At 36.6% G+C, this 23,983-nt stretch overlaps 1 protein-coding gene across 2 annotated transcripts in view; it reads left to right on the top strand.

The window, feature by feature from the left end:
- Window positions 1–23,983, top strand: part of Exoc6b (exocyst complex component 6B) — a 466,935-nt gene that overhangs the window by 61,623 nt on the left and 381,329 nt on the right. For both annotated transcript variants that reach the window (XM_076940004.1, XM_034511676.2), the window contains exons 2-6: window positions 5,292–5,457; window positions 10,301–10,348; window positions 11,498–11,588; window positions 11,694–11,739; window positions 21,627–21,831. In XM_076940004.1, the coding sequence (XP_076796119.1) occupies window positions 5,326–5,457; window positions 10,301–10,348; window positions 11,498–11,588; window positions 11,694–11,739; window positions 21,627–21,831 (522 nt within the window). In that variant the 5' untranslated portion in view covers window positions 5,292–5,325. The remainder of the gene's footprint in view (window positions 1–5,291; window positions 5,458–10,300; window positions 10,349–11,497; window positions 11,589–11,693; window positions 11,740–21,626; window positions 21,832–23,983) is intronic.

The raw sequence follows: 23,983 nt of genomic DNA, 5'->3' as shown, positions 1-23,983 counted from the left end.
GGGAGTTCTGTAAATTTCCAGAAAATAAAAAGTATAGGGTACCCTAAACATTGTCTACTTTCTTTCATTTAGATTTGTGTGTTTTAGGTTTTATTTATTTTTTATTTTTTGACAAGGTTTTGCCTTATATGTCTTGTCTTGTCTGGCTTGGTACTAATCACTGTGAGCTCAGACTCCTGCCTCAGCTTCCTGAATGCTGGTATTAACAGCATTCTTCTTATTTTAATTTTTAAATTTTCTGCTCCACTGTAAACCTTTAAAGTTATTCCACATCATATTCTAAGAGATGGTTAAGATCATGAAGATACTCTAAATAGAAACCTGGTGACACTGATAAGGAGATTAAAATTACCACCTGCTGTCTGTCTGTCCTCAAGATGTTTGCTCCTTCTCATTATGTGCTTGAATTGGAAAGCTTAATGCTCAGCTAGTACTTCAGGGAAATTGTAATTGATTGCTGTTTCCTATTTTGTAAATGAGAAAGAGCTGAAGGTCAGAGAGATTAATTGAATTGGCCAAAGATGTAGCTAATTACAGTTCTAAGACCAAGGCCTCACAATCAGGCATCTAAAAACCCACATTTTCTTACTTTGGTTTTAGTTTAGGTTTTCTTTTCTTTTTTAAAAATAGGAAACCAAGGGAGGCATTATGTAAGTTCTGATTTTCTTTGCTTATTTTTCTTTGAGTAGGCCTTACATAGTTTAGGGGCCTCGCCTTGGAGTCCTCAGCCTCCTTCCTCCAGTTCCCAGCTGCTTGGATTACATGCTCTGCTATACCTGGTGCCCGAATTCTGAACTTTGGGATTTTTTTTCCCTATTAAGTTTGTTCTTTATCGTTGGAGAGAATAAGTGAAAATTTTTCCTGGGAGAACCTAAGGTAGACATTATTACTAAGTCAGAATATACTGAAATTAAACCAAAAGTTTAAAAAAATTTTTTTTTGAATAATATCAGCCTATGTTTTTAAGTTTGAGGATTTTTCAGTGATTTTTTTTTCCCCGTAGTTTTCTACATGACAAGGAATATGAGTGTCTTTACTTAGAAGATTTCTTTTCTTTTCTTTGAAAGAGGGAAGAGTTAGGCTTGAAACTTACTGAAATGTCAGTGGTGGGTTCAGTCTTGTATGTTCTACATAGCTTTGGTAAAGTTGTCCACTTGGAGGGCTGCTTATAATTTTTTTCATCTTTTCTTTCCAAGGAAGGGGAATGAATCTTGATGGCTGTGTTTTTACTGAAGTCAGTGCTGAATTTTTACTGGAATGTAGGTGTGTGTGTGTGTGTGTGTGTGTGTGTGTGTGTGTGTATTACCCTTAATTTTGGGTAGTGTACTGACATGATGAGGAAAGTAAACTATCTTATCTAGAGGATAAGTGCATGATGATCCTGTACCACACATCACTCCAGACTCAAAAAAACATTGGCACTGAGCAAATATGTGTTTGCTGAAGGAGTGTCAGGGATCAGAGAAAATGTTGACATGTCCCAGTTAGCGTGTAGGTTACTGGTTTTGAATTGATACTGATTCCAGGAGACCTCAAGAAGCATTATGGCCCTCCAGTTAAAGCAGGGCTTAATTGAGGTTAGGAAATTAGTGGAGTTTTGGCTGAAGTCTGATTCACAGGTCTAATGGGTCTCTGAACTCATCCTGTGGTTATCCAACCTCCCTACCCCCAATATATAGAGTTGGGATAAATATACATAGAAGTTGGAAGAATTCTTGCACTAGTTCCTTGACCAGTGGAGTGAGGGCTGTTATGGTTGTGTTTGGAAAGGCTAAATGCCTTTATTAGAGTTGCCTGTTCCAGGAAAAATAGTGAATCAATACAGTATTGCATTCCTGGAGCAACTGCAGAAATTAGTGTTACCATTAAGGACTTGAAAGATGCCTGGGTGGAGAATGCCAGTTTACTGTTGAAAACTTTATCAAGTAGTGACCCCAGCTGAAGCTGCTGTACCAGATGTGGTATTCTTTTTCTTGAGCAGATTAACATATCTGGTACATGGTATGCAGCTATTGATCTAGGAAATGTCTTTTTTCTATTTATCTGTCTGTAAGGACCTCCGGAAGCTATTTGCTTTCAGTTGTCAAGGGCAGTGGTATATCTTTATATTAACTATATATTAACTCTCTAGCTCTGGGTCATAACTGAGTTTGAATGGCTCTTGATCATCTCTTTCTTCCACAAAGTATTATATTAGTATACCATATTGATGCCATTGTGCTGATTGGACCAAGTTACTTGTTGATAACACAAATGTGCATCAGAGGATGGGAAATAGATCCAAGTAAAATTTAGGAGACTTCTACCTCAGTGTCTTGGTCACTGTTCTGTTGCTGTGAAGAGATATCATAACCATAACAACTCCTATAAAAGAAAGTGTTTAATTAGGATTTGCTTACAGTTTCAGAGGTTTTGTCCATTATCATCATGGTAGTGAGCATGATGGCACACAGGCAGACATGGTGCTGGAGAAGTAGCTGAGAGCTCTACATTTGGATCTGCAGGCAGCAGGAAGAGAGAGACATTGGGTTTGGCATTTGAAACCTCAGAGCCCATTCACATTGGTATACTTCCTCTAACAAGGCCATGCCTCCTCCAAAAAGCCACACCTCCTAATCTGATCTTTCTCAGTTAGTGTCACTCACTGATGACTGAGCATTCAAACCATTCTTGTTCAACAAATTGCACTCAGTAAAATTCTTAGGAGACCAGAGGTGTGGGACATGTGGGGCAGAGATATTCACAATGTTTATTTGGATTCTGGAGAGAGTATATTCCCCACTTGGGTAAGTTACTGTGACCTATATACCAAATGGCTTGGAAAACCACTGGCTTTGCATGGAGCCTGTAACAGGAGAAGGCTCTTTTAACATGTCCAGGCTGTTGAGCAGGCAGCTCTACCACTATATATGATCCAGCAGACTTGATGATACTTGAGGTATCAGTGGCAGACAAGGATGCTATTTGGAGCCCTTGGAAGGCCTCTATTGGTGAGTCATAGAAGAAACCTTTGAGATTATGAGGCAAGGCTCTGCAGGCATCTGCATACAACTTATTCTCCCTTTGAGAGACAGCTCTTAACCTGCTATTAGGCTTTAGTGGAAACTGAATGTTTGACAACGGTCCACCAGTTTACCATGCAACCTGAGCTTGTTCTTGCTCTTGCTGCAAGTCCATTCCTTTAAGGGCATTAGAGCCTACTTCTTAGGGATTCTAGTATACACTGAAGACCAGCTATGATATCCAGTCTCATGGACTGAATAATTCCTGGGTTCTTGGACCTTCTGTTGGTAGGCAGCCATTATTAGATTAGTTGGACCACAGCCTGTAAGCCATTTTAATGAATCCCCTTTATACACATATGTATATATACATAGTCATTCTGTAAGTCTGTTTCTATAGAGAACCCGGATTAATACAGAAGCCTTTGGAGAGACTTAAGCTAGGGGGTAATGTCTGAAATACTGATTTAAAGAGATTGTTTTAATTGCTGTGTGGACTATGTAATTGGTGGTGGTGATGGTGATAGTGATAGTGGTGGTGGTATAATGGAATTTTGGAGGCTGTTGAATTGCTTTGGTGCAGCTAAGTTTTATATTTGGACAATGATTAAACAGAAATGGTGGGTTGTGTTTAATTTTAGGACATGTTGAGTTGTCATGACTTAGTAGTAGATTAGATGGGAAGAGGATGGACAGATGATAAATGATTGTAGATACTTGGTGCGTGCGCACGCGCGCGCGCGCACACACACATACACACATACACACACAAAATATTTGGATGGCTTTTAACAATTCAATTGGAGTAGTGCAGTAGTAAGGGGAAATTTGAGTTTAGAGTTCAGAGCAGTGCTCTCATTTGTAGATTATACATCAGGAAGTCAGTAGTATATGAGTGGTAATTTTGAGCCATGAGATTGCTTGGTGAGAGAGCATAGAGAAGTGTAATAGAGGAGGAGGCTCTAGAAGGGAGATTGAGAAGGTGTGTCAGTGAAAGGGTAAATCCATGTTAATGTGGTTACTATCACCCTCTCCAGAAGAGAGTGCTTAATGAAGAAGTGAGCACCAAGTCTCAACAAATGCTGCTATTAGAGGAGTAAAATGAATACTTGCTCTAGTGTGAAGAAAAGAAGTGAAAATGTTTTGCTAGGATGGAGAGCAGAAAACCTAGATGGTAGCTGGAAGGGGATGTGCAGTTCAGGGCAAGATTTCCACTGATCTTTATCCAGACATGATGTGATGGAGAGGGACAATTACATGATGTAGAGCAGACGTTTTTGAGATAATAAGCAGGGTTAGCTGCAGATGAGCTCTGTCTGTGGCGAGCAGACAGAGGAGGAAGTACAGAGGTAAGCAGGTTGGCCGATTTTCATGAGGGAAGAAGTAGTTAAGTGTATTCATTCCTTTCCCTCCTTTTTGAGAACTATATAGTTAGAACAGTAAGTGAGAGGGGTGGACCAACAGTGACGCAGGAGAATTAAGATTTCCACACAGTGAGATTTTACTTTATTTTCTGAGGTGTTAATCATTGCCTAGGTTGATCATTCATTCCTAATTCAAAAATCTCAAGTACGAATGTTTATAAGGAGTGTATGACAGCAGTCATAAGTGGAAAATGCCAGTCTGGCCTCATGGTTGTGATTTGTTGTAGTCAAAACACTAAGTCACTAAGACATTGAATAGATTTACTTTCAAGGTGTAAGTTATATGTGAAAACATGATGAATTGTGTGTTTGGATTTGAATCTTATATACAAGATATCTCACACTAATATTCCCCCAATTCCTCCAGTAAGAAACGTTAGTTTTCAGGGATTTTAGAGAAGGGATTCCATCTCCAGTAGGATTTTCTAGTAGTATTGAGTGACTATTTTAGATTGTTGCTATGTAGTTATATTGAATCTAGCCAGCCTGTCTGTGATTTTTTTTTCAGTACTGTTCAGCTTCTTAGGTGGAGTCATGGAGTAACTGGATAGTTGGAATTATTGAAATCGAGTTTTTCTTGATAAACTAAATGGAGAAAGGGACAGGAGCTGTAATGAAGTCTTTTATTTTGTGATGACAATCTGATGGTGTGCCAAATGTTTTTAAGTGAACTGGAAAGCAACTTTTTTGGATTTTTTTCCAAAACAAAACAAAACAAAACAAAATCAACACTCTTTTACTTAGTATGGATTCAGTTGGTGGTTTATGCATCCTGACTATCTAGTTTCTATAGAAGTTTCTTTCAAGTTTGTAATTCTCTTCTCCTCAGAAGTGCTGTAATCTTCATGCCACCTTCTCTTTAAAGGTCTGTCTATGATGGTGAGGAACATGGACGATTCATGGAGAAGCTAGAAACTCGTATCCGCAACCATGACAGAGAAATTGAGAAAATGTGCAACTTTCACTACCAGGGCTTTGTGGACTCTATTACTGAGCTGCTGAAAGTACGAGGAGAAGCCCAGAAACTCAAAGTAAGGAGACACTACTGGATATTTGCTCCTCTGTCCTCTTCTGGGGTTCTGATTCATATTGAAAGAGTAGGGGCTATCCTGTATGATTTATTTTTATGGTAAATACTTTAGTACCCACTTTTCAAATATAGAATCGAGGTGAAGGTACATGGACAGCCCAGCCAAACCACAAAGTTCGTATGAAGTGATTGTTACTAAACAAAGCACATGTACAGTTTAGATCTGATCATATTATTTTCCCAGCTTAAAAACCTGCATAGCTCCCGTTGGTTAGGTTTGAGAGAACACAGTGCAGCATACTTAGCATAGTACTTAGGGTTCCATTCATCTGGCTCTGCCATGTCTTCACTCTCATTTCTTGGTTTCTATAATGATGATGATGATGATGATGATGATGATGATGATGATGATGTTTTTTTGAGATAGGGTCTTCCTATGTATCCTAGCCTGGCCTCCAACTTCCTCCTTCCCCAGCTTCTCAAGTACTAGGATTACAGGTGTGTCCCACTGTACCTTGGATATAGTAAGATTTTTATGAACTATGGAAAGGAATTTATAGCAAAACCCATATAAAGAATATTCTTTTAAGTTAGTTTAATACCTACAAGTGGATTGAACCAGTGATCAGTTACTGAGACTCCTCCTGAAGCCACCAGCTTCTTTGCTGGGAACTTCTTCCTCCCCAACCCCACACCCCCTCCAGGCATTAAAAAGCTGCCATTACTTACTTACTTGAAAGGCCAAGGTGAAAAGCCCTGTCGTGGCTACATTGTGATTCATGTTCAGGAAAGAGGCAGGTCACAGCAGATCCCTTCTCTTAGGTGACTTTACTTGTTGATCCGAACACTGTTCTCCTAAATTTCTGTTATGTTAAATAGTTTAGATTTTTGCCATTTTCTAAGAACTCGTCTGTTCTGTTATTAATAATAGTTTTATTTTCTTCTCTGTAGTCTATATACATTTGTTTTTCTTGTTGAAATCTAAATTAGAATCCTTAATAGAATTTTTTTTTCTTCATGAGGTCATCTCAAAGAATATATTGATTAAAAAAGCAAAGAAGCAATTATATTGAAGGGCTAAGCAAGCTATTAGATACCAAGTATATTCTAAAACTGCAACCGCTAAAAGAAATCATTTGACTGCAAAACATTACTTAAATGGACATAAAACCATTAAACCATTAAACTTTGTAATTTCTTTTATTTAAGGTGAATTTTTGTGTTTAACTACAGAAATATTGATGTGTTTGAAATAGAGGTACTATACTGTTTCCAGCTGAGGGATATTTTATAACGTCTAAACAATGCAATATAGTGTATATAAAATATCATTACTTATATAAAGTTTCCAATACTTTGAAATCTCAGACACATTGAGAAACAGAATACTGCCAACATCAAATACTTCTCTCTTCTCTATGTTTCTTAGTTGCTTTCTCTATCTTAGATGTAACAAGTCTTCTAATTTGTTGCTAATGTGCGGTTTTTCCTCACTCAGGCCTCATTGCACAATCTTGATTATTCTTTTTCTATGCTTCATCGTCTTGTGTGTTGCAAAGTTCTCCCACATATTCTTGGGTGCCTGTTCCAGGATGGACCAAAGGGTATAAAAAATGTAGAATATGGTTTAAGCAAAATGGTACAGATTATTGCCTGGAACAGGTACCTAAGAATTACCAATTGCTGACCTTAATTTCTGATTGATACTCACCTTGGTTCTACTTTCTCTCCTACTTTAAATTGAATCAAGTTGCAAATTCCTTCAGATTGGTCTGAATGCTTCTGAAGGAATACCTGACTGTATTTTTCCACTTTGGTATTTTGGCTGCTTGAGACTTTTAACCATTTACTCTGAGGGTGAGAGGAATAATGCCTAGCTGCACACCTGGTAAGCTCTGCTCTGGGGGACCCATTTGACCTGGGTGAAGAATGCTGAATTTTTTAACTCTAGAAAGGAATTTAGAAGTGGAAAGAGTTTTAAGTATTAATCAGCCACTTATAACACTAAGTTAATACCATAACATTACACTTTTTGTGATGCTCATTATTTTGTGTTCACAGCATCTCTGTATGAGCATATATATATGTATGTATATATACATATATATATACACACACATACATACATACAATGTATGTATGTACACGCACTTCCATATCTTTTTTTTCTTAGCAGTGTCTTTCTAGACAGTTCTTTTCATTGTAGTATATAGAATAGTTATCAGCTAGAATTAAGATAGTTACTATTTTTCTTACCATTGACATAGAGTAGGCTCTTATGGATTTGTTTTTGATGATGGTTTGCATGAAATCAGTTTACTAGATATTTCTTAGAGAACTTGAAATTAAGCAGAAGGGGATTAAATAGAGAATAAAATGTATTATATCTAGTAAAGATAAACATTGTTTCTTGAAAATTGTCTGTGTATATATGAGTGTCTCTCTGTGTGTGTTTGTGTGTGTGTGTCTTTGTTTCTGTCTCTGTGTCTCAGTGTTCATTTCATATGTCTGTGTATGTGTCTGTGCCTCTCAGTGTGTCTGTTGTGTTTCTTTTTGTGTATCTGTGTCTCCATGTGTCTGTAGTTTCTCTGTGTTTGTATCTCTGTGTATATTTTTGTATTCATGAGTCTTAATGTAAAATATGTGTCTATATGTTTGAGGTTAGAAACATTGAGAAATGATGCAATAAACAAGGCTGACCAATAGTGGTGAATGTAGTTGTATTTGAGGTTTTAATTTTGGGAGAACTCCAGAATAGGATAAAAACATCCAGTTTGTTGAAACCATACCGTTTTTTTTTTCCCCACATTAGTTTCTTCTTTCTTTGAGCTGAATCCTGTTTTCTAGTGAGAGGCATTCATTAGAAGCAGCCTTTCTTCTGTTAGTTCTTCAAGATATTTGAGACAGCCATTGTTTAGGTGTGGGATGAAATGTGCAGGGTCCAGGTATAGTGTGTAGGGACTCCAAATCACCTTTCCTTTATGGGCTAAAAATAAATTCATTTGTTTTTCATGTGGTATACATTTGGCTCCAATTTTTTTTTGTTGACATTTTTTTCATACTGCAGTGTGTCAGTGGCCTTCGTGATATGGGACATCTGAATGTCGTTCTCATCAGTTTATTTTGTCACCCTACCTAATCTTCTTTTATCTTAGAGTGGGCATAACAACTTCTGGTTTGTAGGCCAAATCCAGTTTGCCCCCCTATTGTTGTAAATAAAGTTTTATTGAGACCTAGACATACCACATAACATTTTATTTATGGCTACAGTTCTGTCAGTGTTGGCTAGTTACTGCAAAGAATTTGTGGCCTGAAAAACTGAAAATATTTACTGTCGTACTGTAATGGAAACAGATTGCTGGCCCTAGTTTTAGGTGATGCTTTGGTGAATGCCTTAAAGTTGCATTCAGCGGCTATATTCTTTCTTGCCTCTCACTGAGCTCACCGTTTATTGGTTAATGTTGTTTTTCACATCTAATGCTCCTAGGGTCATAAGTATCTATTACTTCTTTTCCTCAGATTTTATAAAATATATTCTGGATGAGGTCAGATTTTATTTTATCTTTGAAAGTAGGGGTGCAGTCTCTAATCTGTTATAGACTATATTATCCAGTTACTGTGTATAATTTGAAATAAAAAATTTAAAATGTGTGTTTTCTGAAAAAACAGTTTCTTGAGATGATGTTGAAACAAATAAGTGTGGAAAATACTCCATATGATGTCCCTTTCCTGATCATTTATAGTGTTTGTTATTTTCCCATCTTTGTGTGTATGTGTGCAATGCATGTGTGCATATGTGGTTTTTTTTTTTTTTTTGGTTTTTCGAGACAGGGTTTCTCTGTGTAGTCCTGGCTGTCCTGGAACTCACTCTGTAGACCAGGCTGGCCTCGAACTCAGAAATCTGCCTGCCTCTGCCTCCCAAGTGCTGGGATTAATGCATATGTGTTAATAACGTTAGCTAGCATTTCTTGATGCTTTAAGGGACATTGTAGGAAATACTGGGTTGTGGTTGCAGTAAAAGTATAAGGAGTGGCTGTCACCAGTAGAAGGCCAGACCCTCTCTGTTTAAGAAGTTTACAAGTAAATATTGTCCATGTTTTGATAATGTCTGAGATGATAAAGAATTGCTATTCTAAAAATTTATTTGTTTTATGTTAGTGGAAACATCAAGAGTAGATAATTGAAAAGGTGTGTGCTTGTTCCTTTAAATTATAAGTCATAGCTTATTTAAGGCTTATTCACATGTTTTGACTGGTGGTGAAATTGATGGGATAATGGAAGTATTAGAAGCTGTTATGAATTAATGATCCCAAACTCTTTAGTAATTCACTTTGTAGAATTAAGATGTTAACTAGTAACAACTTGACTTGTGTTACAAAGTTAAATTATACCTAGCCTTTTTAGGAGTACATTGTGAAGTAAGAAATGTCTGTGTTAACATTTGTTTTCTAGACGTTATACAAATGGTAAAGCTCTTTGGATTATTTTTCATTTTTTTCTTCTTTCTTTCTTTTTAAATTATTTTTATTTTTTATTTTTCCCCCCTTTCTCTTCAAAGTTAGAATGTGATCTTGAGGATATGATAGTATCTTTGGAATGTACAGTCTAAACCAAACATGTTTCTTGGTCAGTTTTTCTTTTCCTTTTGCAAAAGGTCCTGGAGATGCCTAGTAGAGGAGTTGGTAAAAGTTTAAGTTGTAGAGAGAGCAGTTGAATCCCCATGTGCTGGAATGCAGAAAGTATCTAGAGACCTACCCCAGTCTTTTTATATTACATTTCAATCTTTATCCAACTGTTGTCCAACTGTTTGGTTTTTATGAGTTTAAATTGTCTTCTCTTCACAGAACCAGGTGACGGACACTAATAGGAAACTGCAACACGAGGGCAAGGAAGTAAGGCCGTTTACCTTCCATGGAGTCTCTTCTGTTCTGTGCTGCTCTCTTTGGATGGCTGTTCTTCACCTGGGGCTTACGGAATATAAGCAGTGTGTTGGAAGTACTTGGGTGCAATTGTTACTTCTTGTAATGTTTACCTGAATAAAATGACTACAGCCACTACAGGGTGCAACGAAATAAGATGCAGCCCATCTTGGTTGTGTTTTTTTTAAAAAAAAATCATTGAATAGTCTGCTAATCTGCTGGAATGTTCCTCCTCCATCTTCACCTGGCTCAGACCTCCACTCTTGTGGTTCTTGCTCAACAAATACTTCTTTTAAAAAAAGCATAATCAATTCTGTTAATTGGCAAACTCACTATTTAAGCTTTTACAATTTGCACTTATAGTTTACATCCATTTATTTGCTTAATCCAAAGCCAAGACCGGTATTTCCCCCATTTTATTGATGGGGAAACAAAAACAGATGATTTGAAATTTTATAATAATTGACAAGGCTGAGGTCACAGTGAGCCTTTTCTGACCTGCAGTACAATCCTCTTTCATGTTATTCACCTTCATTCTCTTTTTTCTTTTCACATATTTAAGGGATATAATTTTTTGGTGTGTGTGTGTGTGGGGGGGGATGGATCCTGAAAGCAGATATGCGATTGTTTTCCATTTCACACAGTCGTATTCTACAGCCATAGTTTGTTACATTTTGAGATGATTGTGGGAAGAAAGTAAATTAATCTCCAGTAAACCAGATGTACAAGATTGTGTCTTTTATGTGGCAGCTTGTTTGTTAAAATGGGACCTCCTGAAGATAACAACTGCCTTCTATAGGAGCCCAGTGGGCACAAGGAAATGTAAATCATGGAGTTTGGTAGGGTTTGGAGAAAATGGGCAGATTTCCTGGCTCCCCATAGCCTTTGTGCTTTAGGGTTCATTTTAAATAGCCCTTTTTAGATGCATATATAGTGTGGTGAGAAAGCAGGAAGCTATGTAGGAGTGGTTCACTGATTGAGGATGGCATTTCTTTGCTTGTTTGGTAGGTCTTACTAGAAACTGGGATTCTTGGATGAGTTGAATGCAGAGTGGGAAAATGTAACTGAAAACTTTTTATTTACAGTTCTTGGCATAATTCTGTTTTCCCCCCTTTTGCCAAGCTGGTAATAGCAATGGAAGAGCTGAAGCAGTGTCGACTACAACAGAGAAATATTTCGGCCACTGTTGATAAGCTAATGCTGTGTCTTCCAGGTGAGGAGCTGGGAATGGAGTGCAATTCTTGATGTAATTCCTTTAGCTGAGTTAGTTGTTTATTTTGTTTAAATGATACCTGTGACATCTGTTTTCTCTTTCAAGTCCTAGAGATGTACAGCAAACTGAGGGACCAGATGAAAACCAAAAGGTAAGATTTTTTTCAATTGAGCGGTCTTTATTACCAAAATTTTCTTTTAATACTTAAAAAAGAGACTTATTTTATTATTTATTTATGTCTCTGGTTTTGCTACATGTGTGTTGATACCCACAGAGGCCAGAAGAGGGCATTGGATCCCCTGGAGCTGTAGTTTCAGGCATTTGTGTGCTGTCTGATATAGGTGCCGGGTTCTGAACTTGGGTCATCTGTGAGAGCAACAAGTACTCTGAACAAGTGTACTGTCTCTCTAGCGCCCTCCTTGTGTCTTGAGCTGTTTGGAGTCTTTCTTTGACTTCCATAATCTCTTCAGGTTTGAGGAGTGTAGGCCTGTTATTTTATTGCTTTTTTTCCTCAGTTGGAGATAAGAGATTGTCAGTATGCATGGCTTGATTTTGCTGTGTTTTAAAAGGTCATCTGAGCTTTAGTTGAGCTCTTTAGGTCTTTAATACCTGGCGCAGTTACCATTTATTTCCCATTTGGTCTCATTGCTACTTGATCTTTCTCTGTGTATATGCTGTCCTCTCAATCAGTTAACTAGATTTTAGGAGTCTATCTTGTCTTCACTAGTGTCTTACATTCCACACCTATATATTTCTTTGAAATGATTGCTTCTAAGCTTACAATTATCTTCTTTAACTTATAGTGTATCTTTAAATCGTTATGGCAAATCATGTATAAGCAAAATTTTTGTAGTAGTAGTATCTATTCAAATTGAAATGATTTATAGATTTAATTAGTACCTGTTATATACACTAAATTATCTCACTAAAGTACCACACATATTTAATTATTCATCAATTAAAAATTTAAAACTATACCTCTGTTTTACCATCCATTCCTTGTGTTATTGTTGTAATTGCTCTTATATCAGAATATGACATAGTGCCTATAATACAGTTTTATTTTTGCTATAAACTATTACATAAAAATGTTTTAAAGTAAGAGTAAAAAAATTCTTCATTTATTTATATATTTTAAGAAATCCTGACACTTTTATTTGTTTATATAGATCCAAATTCTTTATTATCTCTTTTTGGATTAGAATGATAGCTGTGAATTCTCTCAGAAATATGGTGTTTCTGAAATAGTTTATATAAATAATTGTTATTTTTCCTACACCATCACATCCACCATTTTATGTGTACAGCTTAGCATTGTCTTCAGACATTACAGGGTTATGTCAGTATCCTCACCACTCCCCTGCAGAACATGCCAGTTATCTAGGAAAGAAACCTGCTTCCATCAATCTTTCCCTTAGTCTATGCAGCCACCACTTCACTTTTATCTGTATGCTTGCAGATTGTGACTATCTAAAATAAATGGGGCCACATAGTTTGTGGCCTTTTGTGTTTGACTTTTCCCTTTGACAGTGTTTGTAGGGTTCAGACAGGCTTTGGTGTGAGTCAGCACTCCACTCATTTTGTGGGGTGCTCTTCCACTGTGGGGATGGACGGACTACATTTTATTTTCATCATTTGATGAACATCGGGGCTATTTTCACTTTTTAAGTATGATGAATAAAGCTATGGATACTTGCAAGTTTTTCTGTGGAAATGTACTCATTAAGTTCTCTTGGTAATCTACTCTGAGTGGAACTGCTGGCTCATGCTAGAGTCTGTGCTCTGCTGTTCTGAGAAACTGGTTGACTACTTCTCAAAGCAGTTGCATCTTTTATCTATCTGACACCATCTTATGATAGTCAGTGCTTATTATTATTTAAAAAGTTTAGATTTATTACTTTATTTATGAATATTTTGCTTGCATGTGTGTTTGCATTCCAAAGATATGCCTGGTGCTCATGAAGGTTAGAAGAGGGCTTTCAATCCATAGGGACTGGGGTTATTTAAAAAAATTGTTTGGGGGTGTTCTGGAGAGATGGCTCAGTAGGTAGAGTTCTGTTTCACAAATCTGAGTTCCATACCTAGAACTCATGTAAAGGGAGAAGAGACTCCCCAAAAGTGTTCTCTGACCTCCATACATGCACTGTGATACATACTTCTGCCACATCTATATGTCCACAGTAAGAAATTAAATAAAAAAACATTTAAAAAAAGACAGGGGTCTCACGATGTCTTTCAAACTGGACTTGAACTTATTATATATAACTGAGGATAACCTTGAACTCCTTCAGAACCTCATACCTCTCCTCCTGTGTGCTGTTTATCTCTGTGCTTGGATTATGTTGTTGGGAATGGAATCAGGGGCTTTGTACAGACTAGAAAACACCATGTCCCCTGGGTTGCAGTGACCACAGCCCTCCATTGGTTTTTGATGTTTCCTCTTGTAGTTACTTTGTATTTCCCTTTAAGTATATACACATGGATCTCATTGCCATTTTCATAAATTTCCTAGTTTGCCACTTCTTGAATCTACTTTTGAAGAATAATTTTATTTTTTTGGTTATAGGTCAAAAAGAGTTTTTGACTGGATAATGGACATTATAATATTGTGTTGATGAGTATCTGGATTTGGGGAACCTTTTTTTTTTAATGTTATGTTTTATTTTGGGAAGTAGTGATTTGCAGATCTGATACCTCCAGACCCACCCCCATTTTAAGGCTTTGCTAGGGTCAGCTGAGATAGCTTATACCTTTAAGCACTCAGGAAGCTGAGGCAGGCAGATCTTTGTGAGTTTGAGGCTAGTCTTATCTCTATAGTGAGTTCCAGGCCAGCTGGAGATGCACAGTGAGACATTCTTCAACACCACCACCACCAACACCACCACCAACAAAACCAAAAAACCCAAAGCTCTGCCAGGCCAAGCACAGTCAGCTTTATAGAATATTTAATCTGGTCTGGATGGCTCAATGGTACCTAGGAACCTTGCCATTTGGCTGTTTAGGGTTAGGGCATTTCTCATCTCCTTAGGTGTTCATCTCATGCCTCCTGGCAGTCTGTCTTCTTCTCCTCTCTTTTTCTCACTTCTCCCCTCTATTGCTTCTCTCTGGTCTAGTACTCAGCAAAGACTCCAGGCAAGCCCTGTGCAGGTTTCCCCTCCCTCACTTCCTTTCTCACTACTACCTTCTTGGTCTACTATTTGATGTCTTAAGTCAGCAAATCTTTGGGCTCTGTGAGACTTTTCCCTGACTGTGTCCATGATGTAGGGATCACCTTCAGGTAGATAGCTCATCTTGTTTGTTTTCTTCTTTTGGATTTCACAGCTATCCACTGCGTGCTGTTTGATGGCTGAAAACAGTTGTTTGGGTGTTAGACAGGACCTACTTGTTTATAAAGTGTTTGCGCCATGTCTGTTTCTTGTTAAGCTTTCATGGCTAGAGGCCTGGTTATTCTTTTTTGAGCTGTAAATATTATTTATACTTTTGGGTTTTATGTTTCCTGAAGTGTCCCTGTCACATATCTTTGTTAATAATCTTCTATTAGGAAAGGAACTACTATTTTTCTGTGGCAAAAGCTTATATTTCATATTTTATTGTTATGAATAAGAGGAAAATATTTATAGGTAATTGTGATTAACTTTCAGGGACCTCTTAGTAGAATTAAAGAAAAATCATCTTGAAAGATTCTTCTTTTTACAATAGCATTCAACTACTTTATTAGAAACTCTTCTAGAGTAGCTGTTATCAAGCTGTGAGTTTCGACCCTTTTGGGGTTAAACACCCCTTTCACAGAGGTCACCTGAGACCATTGGAAAACAGATACTTACATTATGATTCATAACAGTAGTAAAATTACAGTTACAAAGTAGCAGTGAAGATAATTTTATGGTTGGGGATGACCACAACGTAAGAGTCACAGCATTAGGAAGGTTGAGAACCGCTGTCCTAGAGGGGAAGAGGAGAGTGAGCACAATGCAAAGGAAATGGAGGCTTTTCAGGGTTTCTTTATTTTTATTTTTTAAAGACAAGGTTTTTACTATGCAGCTTTGGCTAACTTCAAACATTCTGTGATCCTACTTACTACTTTTGTCACCTAATTAAAGGTATGTGTCACTACACTTGACCTCATTAGTTAATTTATTTTCATATTTTTTAAGATTTAATTTAAAAAATTTTTTGATTTTGTGTATATGTATGTGGTGTGTGTGTGTGTGTGTGTGTGTGTGTGTGTGTGTGTGTTAATGCATTTGAGTATTGGTATCCCCAGAGTTTAGAAGAGGGTGCCAGTTCCCCTGGAACTGGAGTTATATGTGGTTGTGAGCTGCTTGATATAGGTGCTGGGATCCAAAGTGCTCTTTTTCGTTTGTATGTTTGAGACAGGGTTTCTCTGTGTAGCCCTGGATGTCCTGGAACTCACTCCGTAGACCAGGCTGGTCTCAAACTCAGAGATCCACCTGCCTCTGCCTTCTGAGTGCTGGGATTAAAGGTGTGTGCCACCACCACCTGTGTCCAAAGTACTCTAACAATGAGTCATCTCCAGTCCCCAGTTGTTTTAAATGACTGTTTTATTTATATACATTACCATATGTGGTATATATACTTGTCAGTGTGGATATATATATATATATATATATATATATATATATATATATATATATATATATATATATGCAGGTGTATGAGTGCTTGTGGTAGCCAAAAATTGACTTTTTTTTTTTTTTTATCACATTACTCTCTACCTTTATTTTTTTGAGACAAGATCTGCCAGTGAACTTCAGGGATCTGCTTGTTTGTACCTCACAGAACTGAGGTTATAGGCATATCCACCATACTGGGCTTTTTATGGGGATCCAAAGTCAGGTTCTTATGCCTGTGCAGTATTATTTACTGACTGAGCCATCTTTACATCCTGCATTCAATTTCTAAAATCTTTATTTAATGTGTATGTCTTTGAGTGCATATATGTGCACCCTGAAAATAGAGTTACAGATAGTTGTGAGCTACCATGTGGGTGCTGGGAACAGAATATGGGTCCTCTGCAAGAAAAGTAAGCATTCCTAACTGCTGAGCCACCTCTCCAACCCTTTGCATTCAGTTTTAGTAATGTATAGGTTGACAAAACTAATGCCAACATCCTATATGAGATTTCCATGGACTCTGTAAATGGGATTTTGTGTGTGTTAAATATTTAATTGGCTGCCGTTTGTTAGTTGTTTGTCTGTGATATCAAACACTTTAGAAATTTGAATAATCTTATTGATCTGTTATGTTTAGAACATAAGCTTGCTAGGGGAAAAGGTATAATGGGAAATAAGGTATTGTTATTTGTTGCCAGGAATCACTCAGCTCTGTATTAAATAACCTTGAAAAATGTGGTTCTATTTGACAGGCAGATGTTTTCATCATGAGATGCATGTCTGCAGGCAACATAGCTGAATTCTTCTCATTCTGTAAACAGAGTTCTTAAGTAGAACTAAACCCCAGAATGTATTTATCTTGGTGGTTCAGTTTCTACTACATGCAGTTCTTGGTACCTAGTTGAGTCATTGCTATTTGATTTATGAATGCTATATGATTTATGAATCAATTATGCATGCTTACATAGATATACTTTTTTGAAGACAGAGTCTGACCTGTAGCTTACTTTGTAGTCTAGGCCTTGAATTTATGGGGAACCTCCTGCTTCAGCCTCTCTAGTGCTGTGATTACAGGCAAGAGCCACTGTGTCTGACTTTACAAATGCTATAATTGTATTTGTAAGGTCTTTTGTTTTTAAATTAGTACAATATATGGGAAACATTGCAGTATTGGTGTCATTCATGAAAAGGATAAATCAAAATCCCATCTCAGCTCTTTCCTCTAAAAACCTATTTAGCATGTCGTTCAGAGGTAGAGGATACATGAACCAGACACAGAATTAAAGAGAACCAATGCTGTCTTTGATCCTAGGCAAAAGCCTGAGAAGTGTTCATTTATTTGTTTTTTTCAAATGTTTTATATTCAATAATATTGTAAATATTTTAGTTTATTGATATTTTAATACATGGATGTATCATAATACTTATTTACCTGTAGTTAATACCTATTTTACTTTAATTAGTCTACAATTCAAGAGGCTTATATAGTTTTAACAATTAAACTTCTTTTGAAGTCATATAGGCAGAAAGGATATCTTGAGAAGGGGTGGAGAGAGATTTAGGTGTAGAGGTGAGTGAAGGAAACAGATCAGTGGGGCATGTGGTATGAGAGCAGGGGGCTGAACAGATGAAGTTCAGAAGAGACACAGTGGTAACAGGGAAAGCAGTAGGGGAAGGAGATGGATAAGAGCCAAGTGTGATGGCACTGAAGGAAATGCCATAATGAAACCCACAACAGTATTCTGACTTAAAAAGAATAAAGGGATTAAACCTGTAACAATTTCTAAATGTATATATAGGATATTAATAAACAGCATTTTTCTTCTTTTTGTTTTTGAGACACAGTCTCATCATTTAGCACTTGCTGGCCTAGAGGCTCTCTGTGTAGACCAGGCTGGTCTCAAACCTACAGAGATCCTTTTGCCTCTGCCTTCTGGTATCAAAAGCATGTGCCATCAAATCTATCTTATCTGCCCCATCTTCTTTTCTTGACAGTATTTTATTATGTAGCCCAGGACATCCCCAAACTTGTGATTTTTTTTTTTTTTACCTCTGCCTTTTGGGTGCTACGATTATAGGTGAATTAGCTACCATGTCTAGTTTTTGTGTCAAAAAATGTTATGCGTGTGCATAACTTTTTGGAGACCAATTTGTTATACAGCCTAGACTTACTTAGAACTTTTGATCTTCTTGCTCTGCCTCCCAAATTCTGGGGTTATGACATGCCAGCACACTCAGCTAGTTGTTTTTAGTTGCTTTATGAACCTTAGTATGCCTATAGAAGCTTTCATAGGTGTCATATGAGTAGTATCATTCTTTTATTATGTCTCTCTGAATTGCCAGAAATATTCATTTTCTTCAAGACATATTAATAAAGTCAGTTCGTAGATCAGAGACCTTACTTTAGGAACTAAAACTACTGGAGACAAACAAATGTAAACAAAATACCTCAAAGTGTAGTTGTGGGTAAAGACCTTTTTAACAAGATTTTAGAACTCAGGAAACAATTGCAAGAATTCACAAATAGGACTACCAAAAATTAGAAAAAACCTTCTGTATAGGAAAAATAAGCAAACAGCAGAATAAAGAGATACCCATGGAATATAACAGAATCCTTGCCAACTGTACATTGGATAGGTGATTAATATCTAGATGCTATAAAGAACTAAAAAATTAAACACCAGATAAGCAAATCATCTAGTCAGTAAATAGGAAAGTGAACCAGATAGATATATCTTCAAAAAGGAAAACAAAGTGCCTAAAAATATGTGAAAAGGATGATCAACATCTTTAGCCACAAGGAAAACATAAACTAACCTATACTGAGATTCTATCCCTGGGGCCAGTGAGATGCTCATTGGATAAAGGTACCTGTCAGACAGGATTGCTGCAAATTGTTCTCTAACCCCCACATATGCCTGCAACTGTGCTCTCCCCACATAAGCAAAAAATGTTTTAAAACAACAAAAACAAAATAAACAAAGAGGAATCTTATCTCTGTCTTACTCTAGTCAGAATAGCAATTATCCAAAGAAAGGAAGAAAGAAAGAAAGAAAGAAAGAAAGAAAGAAAGAAAGAAAAAGACAGAAAATGTTGGTGATGTGGGAAAAGGATGTATGTGAAGTAAAGACCCTCATGAAGATGTTGGCACTGTGGAAAACAGTTTAAAGATTCCTCAAAAAGCTTACTATATAATAGAACTATCATTTTATCAAGCTATATCTCTCCTGGGTATATACCTAAAGGATGCTAAATTAGCACGCCACAGAGTGAACAATGACACAGCAACACCACATCATGTTCATTTATGTACTTAATCATGATAGCCAAGTATGAAACCAACCTTAGTGCCTATTACCAGATGAATGGATAAAGAAAAATGGTTAATATATACAATTCACCCATAAAGAAAAATGAAATTAGGACATTTGTTGGAAAATGGAGCATGGAAAGATCATTATGTTAGATTAAATAAGTTAGACAAATATTGCATGCTTTCTCTCATGTGCAAGCTAGCTTGAAATTTAAATATATGTATGAATAAGGTATAATGACATATGTAAATTTTATAAACCCTCTTATTTTGTTTCTTATTCTACATTAAAATGTAAGATTAAATCTATATTATATAAATATTTTATATACTAATTTGTATATATGGCATGGTAATAGGAGATGGATGACCAAAGGAGGAGGAAGGTATGAAAACAGTGAGGAGGAAAAAACAAAAGGGTGATGGGGGAATTGAATGCAAGCAAGTCACTTTTCTCTTACGTGCAGAAACGATTTACCTGTGCACATTTGCATCCTTCCTTGTACAAATGCCATGATAGCCAAAGGAGTCTGAGGTGATTACTGAGAGGGAAGGAGGAAGGAAGGGGTCCTGGGGAGTAAATTTGAGCAAGATATAATGATATATGTATGAAAGCTTTTGTTATAAACCTGTTTTTTACGCTAAGACATCAATAAAAAGAAATTAAAAATACTTATTTCAATTACTTGAGGTTATTCTGTAGTTTATCATCCTTCTTTCACTTTTAGCCTATTTGTGTCTTTCAATCTAAAGCATATTTCTTATAGATTAAATATGATTGTGCTTTTTAAAATCCCTCTTTGGGATGTTTGCTTTTTAGTTGGAATTTATAGTCCTTTCATACTTAATGTAATGAGGGTTGGATTTTTCTGTTTCATAGTTTTCCCAGTCTCCTTGGTTTCTTTTCCCCCTTTCTCCTTTTTTTTTTTTTTTGCTTTAAATATATTGGACTATATGCTTTTATTTTTTATTGATTTTGAAATATTAAAACATCTTTTAGATTCATTTACTTTATGTGTTTGAATGTGTTGCCTGCACGTATGTATATACACCATGTGTGTACAGTATCTGAGGTGGCCAAGAGAGGGTGCTATATTCCCCGGAACTGGAGTTATAGATGGTTGTGAGTAGCTATGTGGTTGCTGGGATGTGAACCCCAGTACTCTGCAAGATCTTCCAGTCCTCTTAACCACTGATCCATCTTTCCAACCTCTTTAAAAATATTTTTTGATTTGCTTTCTTAGAGTTTGCTATATGAACACTTATGTGCATCTCAGTTTATTACAGCTTCCTTTAAAGTCTTTGCTTATTCAAATTTGATATACATAAACTGCTTTGTTTTAGTAGCTCATTTTTCTTTTGTCTTGTTTACTGTTACATATTTATGATTTTCATATATTTTATGAGCCCATATACCATTAAATTACTACTTTTTAAAACATTCATTTCAAAGAAGTTAAAGAAATTAAATTTCTTAAAATTAAAAAAAAATTAGCACATATTTACTTACTTTACCATTTTATATATTTTCTGTCCTTTGCTCCAAATATGTCTTGTCTTAATATCAATGCTGTTTTTTTTCACAAGACAAGCTTCCCAGGGGAACTGCAGGTAAGGTAATGGAAGTACCCTGGGCAAGGCTTGTAGCTGTACTTCTGTGGAACAGTTTCATTGATGTTCCTGCAATCCTGTTGTGGTTAATTTGGATACTTTTGTCATACATATGTGCATGTGAACACAACACACACCAACACATGCACATGATTTTATTCAAGTTCTCTTTACTGTCATTAGAAGTCTTCTTGGAGTATTTTATTTTGTAGAATGGTCTTTTGACATTGAGATTATTTTAAAAATTGTATATGATTAATTTTATTGGTATTTGTGATTCATGATTATTTGTTTTTTGGATGTCTTTTGATTTTATTAGTTTTTAAAACCTTAATTTTTAATAGTTAAGAAAATCTTATTAAAACACTACTCTGGATTTATCTTAATGTACAATGAAAGCTAATTGAGGTTAGATTTTTTTTTCTCAAGTAATGTATTTGTCCATCTAAGAAACACTGAGGTGTTTGATTTCTTTTGTAGGCATTATCCTGCACTGAAGACACTGGAACATCTGGAACACACCTATCTGCCTCAAGTGAGCCACTATCGATTCTGTAAGGTGATGGTGGACAACATTCCCAAGCTTCGTGAAGAAATAAAGGATGTTTCTATGTCTGACCTCAAAGACTTTCTGGAGAGCATCCGCAAGCATTCAGACAAAATTGGAGAGACGGCCATGAAGCAAGTAGGTCCTTGGTTTGTGACAGGCTGGCCTGTTGGCTCTGAGAGACTGCCATGAAGCAAGTAGGTCCTTGGTTTATGACAGGCTGGCCTGTTGGCTCTGAGAGACTGCCATGAAGCAAGTAGGTCCTTGGTTTGTGACAGGCTGGCCTGTTGGCTCTGAGAGACTGCCATGAAGCAAGTAGGTCCTTGGTTTGTGACAGGCTGGCCTGTTGGCTCTGAGAGACTGCCATGAAGCAAGTAGGTCCTTGGTTTGTGACAGGCTGGCCTGTTGGCTCTGAGAGACTGCCATGAAGCAAGTAGGTCCTTGGTTTGTGACAGGCTGGCCTGTTGGCTCTACATATATTTGATATGGAAAGATTTCTCCTTAGCAAGTGTGTTAATTACTTATCTTATTTTAGGTAGGTCCTTCATAAATGACAATGTTACTAACTTAACAGAGTGACGAGCTGTGCTGTTCACTCTGTGGCTGTGAGTGAACAGTGACTGGTGGTGATGGTTTGTGTCAGAGACTGGACAGAATTCAGCTTGACTTTGTGTAGTATTTAAAGTTCAGAGTCTTTTAACACTTTCCTTCTAGTAAAAAACATGAATTGTGTTGCATGTACTTTTGGTTGATTACTGTTAGGAAGGTGGCTTGTCATGCGTAAATATTTTTGATATTGATGGGTGTTAGTGACAGAAAGGTCTGTTGTGGACTGTTGGTTATGATTGCAGAAAGGGATATACATAGACCCCCTAAATTTGTGAAATGCATTATGAATATTTATTTTCTTTAAATATCTTCATCTCCAAGTCTGTAACACCATGAGGAGTGCCTTTTGTCATTGCAAATGAAAAACAGTAATGATTTGCAGTAACACTTCCTCTTCAAATTTAAGTCACATTGATGATGCTTTAGCGTATTTGATGATGTAGCCTATAACATAGATTTTAATTATTTATGGAAAATGTTTTTTTTTAATTTAATTTTAGTTTTTTTTAAAGATTTATTTATTTATTTATTTATTTATTTATTTATTAAGAGTACGCTGTAGCTGTCTTCAGACACACCAGAAGAGGGCATCAGATCTCATTACAGATGGTTGTGAGCCACCATGTGGTTGCTGGGAATTGAACTCAGGACCTCTGGAAGTGCAGTCAGTGCTCTTAACCACTGAGCCATCTCTCCAGCCCCCTATGGAAAATGTTTTATGGTTTTGTAAACAAATGTTTTCAAATATATTTCTATTATATGTGGGGAACAAGGCAAAGCAGATCACATCTGGAAGTCTTACTTTAGGGCTCAACTAGTATTAATAGGTGTAGTTCAGACATCTATGTGATACAGCAGAAGAAATCTGCCAATTATTTTTTTATAAGACAGTTTTAAAAATCTCCTTTTAAATTTTATTGGTATAATATTTTAAAATGTGACAAGTATAGGCTGCAGCTCTTCTGGTCTCAGCTCTTCATGCTGTGACTGCAGGTGTGTGCCACCAGTTCTTAGTGTTGGACCTGGAAGCTGGCTTTCTAAAGGTTGCTTTCTCCAGGCCTTGGCTGGATGCATTTACTTGCCTTTGCTAAAAGAGAGTTTTGTTATGAATATTATCACTTCATTTACTTTGAGATTAGCTGGTCTTATTTCTTATGTATTTGAAGAAGTGAATGCCCAGGGAAGGGAAGAGACTTGGCTCAAATGCAAGCAACTTGTGAAGTCTGTAATACAATTCAGATCAAGTTGGAATGGATGTGTTAACCATGGCACTCAGTCTTTTTAAACTGTTAGCTAGTTTATTTTTATTCCACAAAGAAATAGTGAAGAAATCTTTTTATGAATTCAGTACTTTAAATATTAAAGATTTTCATATTGGAAATGGCCTTAGTGCTGTCTTGTGCATGCTTGCGTGCATACATTCATCAGGTTGTCATTTGCTTTGTGTTTTGAGACAAAGTCCTCACTAATATAGTCCTGGCAGTCCTGGTACTTGGTATATAGGCCAGTCTGGCCTCAAACTCAGAGATGCAAGCCTTTCAAGTGCTTGGATGAAAGGAGTATGCCATCATGATCAGCTCTGCATGTTTTTTTTTTTTAAATTAAAATACAAATAATTGGTTCCTTAAAGGTATCTTTTTACATGTGTTATTCTCCTGTGTTCTTGTCTGCGCCCTTCCCG

The sequence above is a fragment of the Arvicanthis niloticus genome, chromosome 9 (genome assembly GCF_011762505.2).
Source record: "Arvicanthis niloticus isolate mArvNil1 chromosome 9, mArvNil1.pat.X, whole genome shotgun sequence".
Classification (NCBI taxonomy): Eukaryota; Metazoa; Chordata; class Mammalia; order Rodentia; family Muridae; genus Arvicanthis; species Arvicanthis niloticus.
This window is presented reverse-complemented; position numbering and strand designations above follow the sequence as displayed.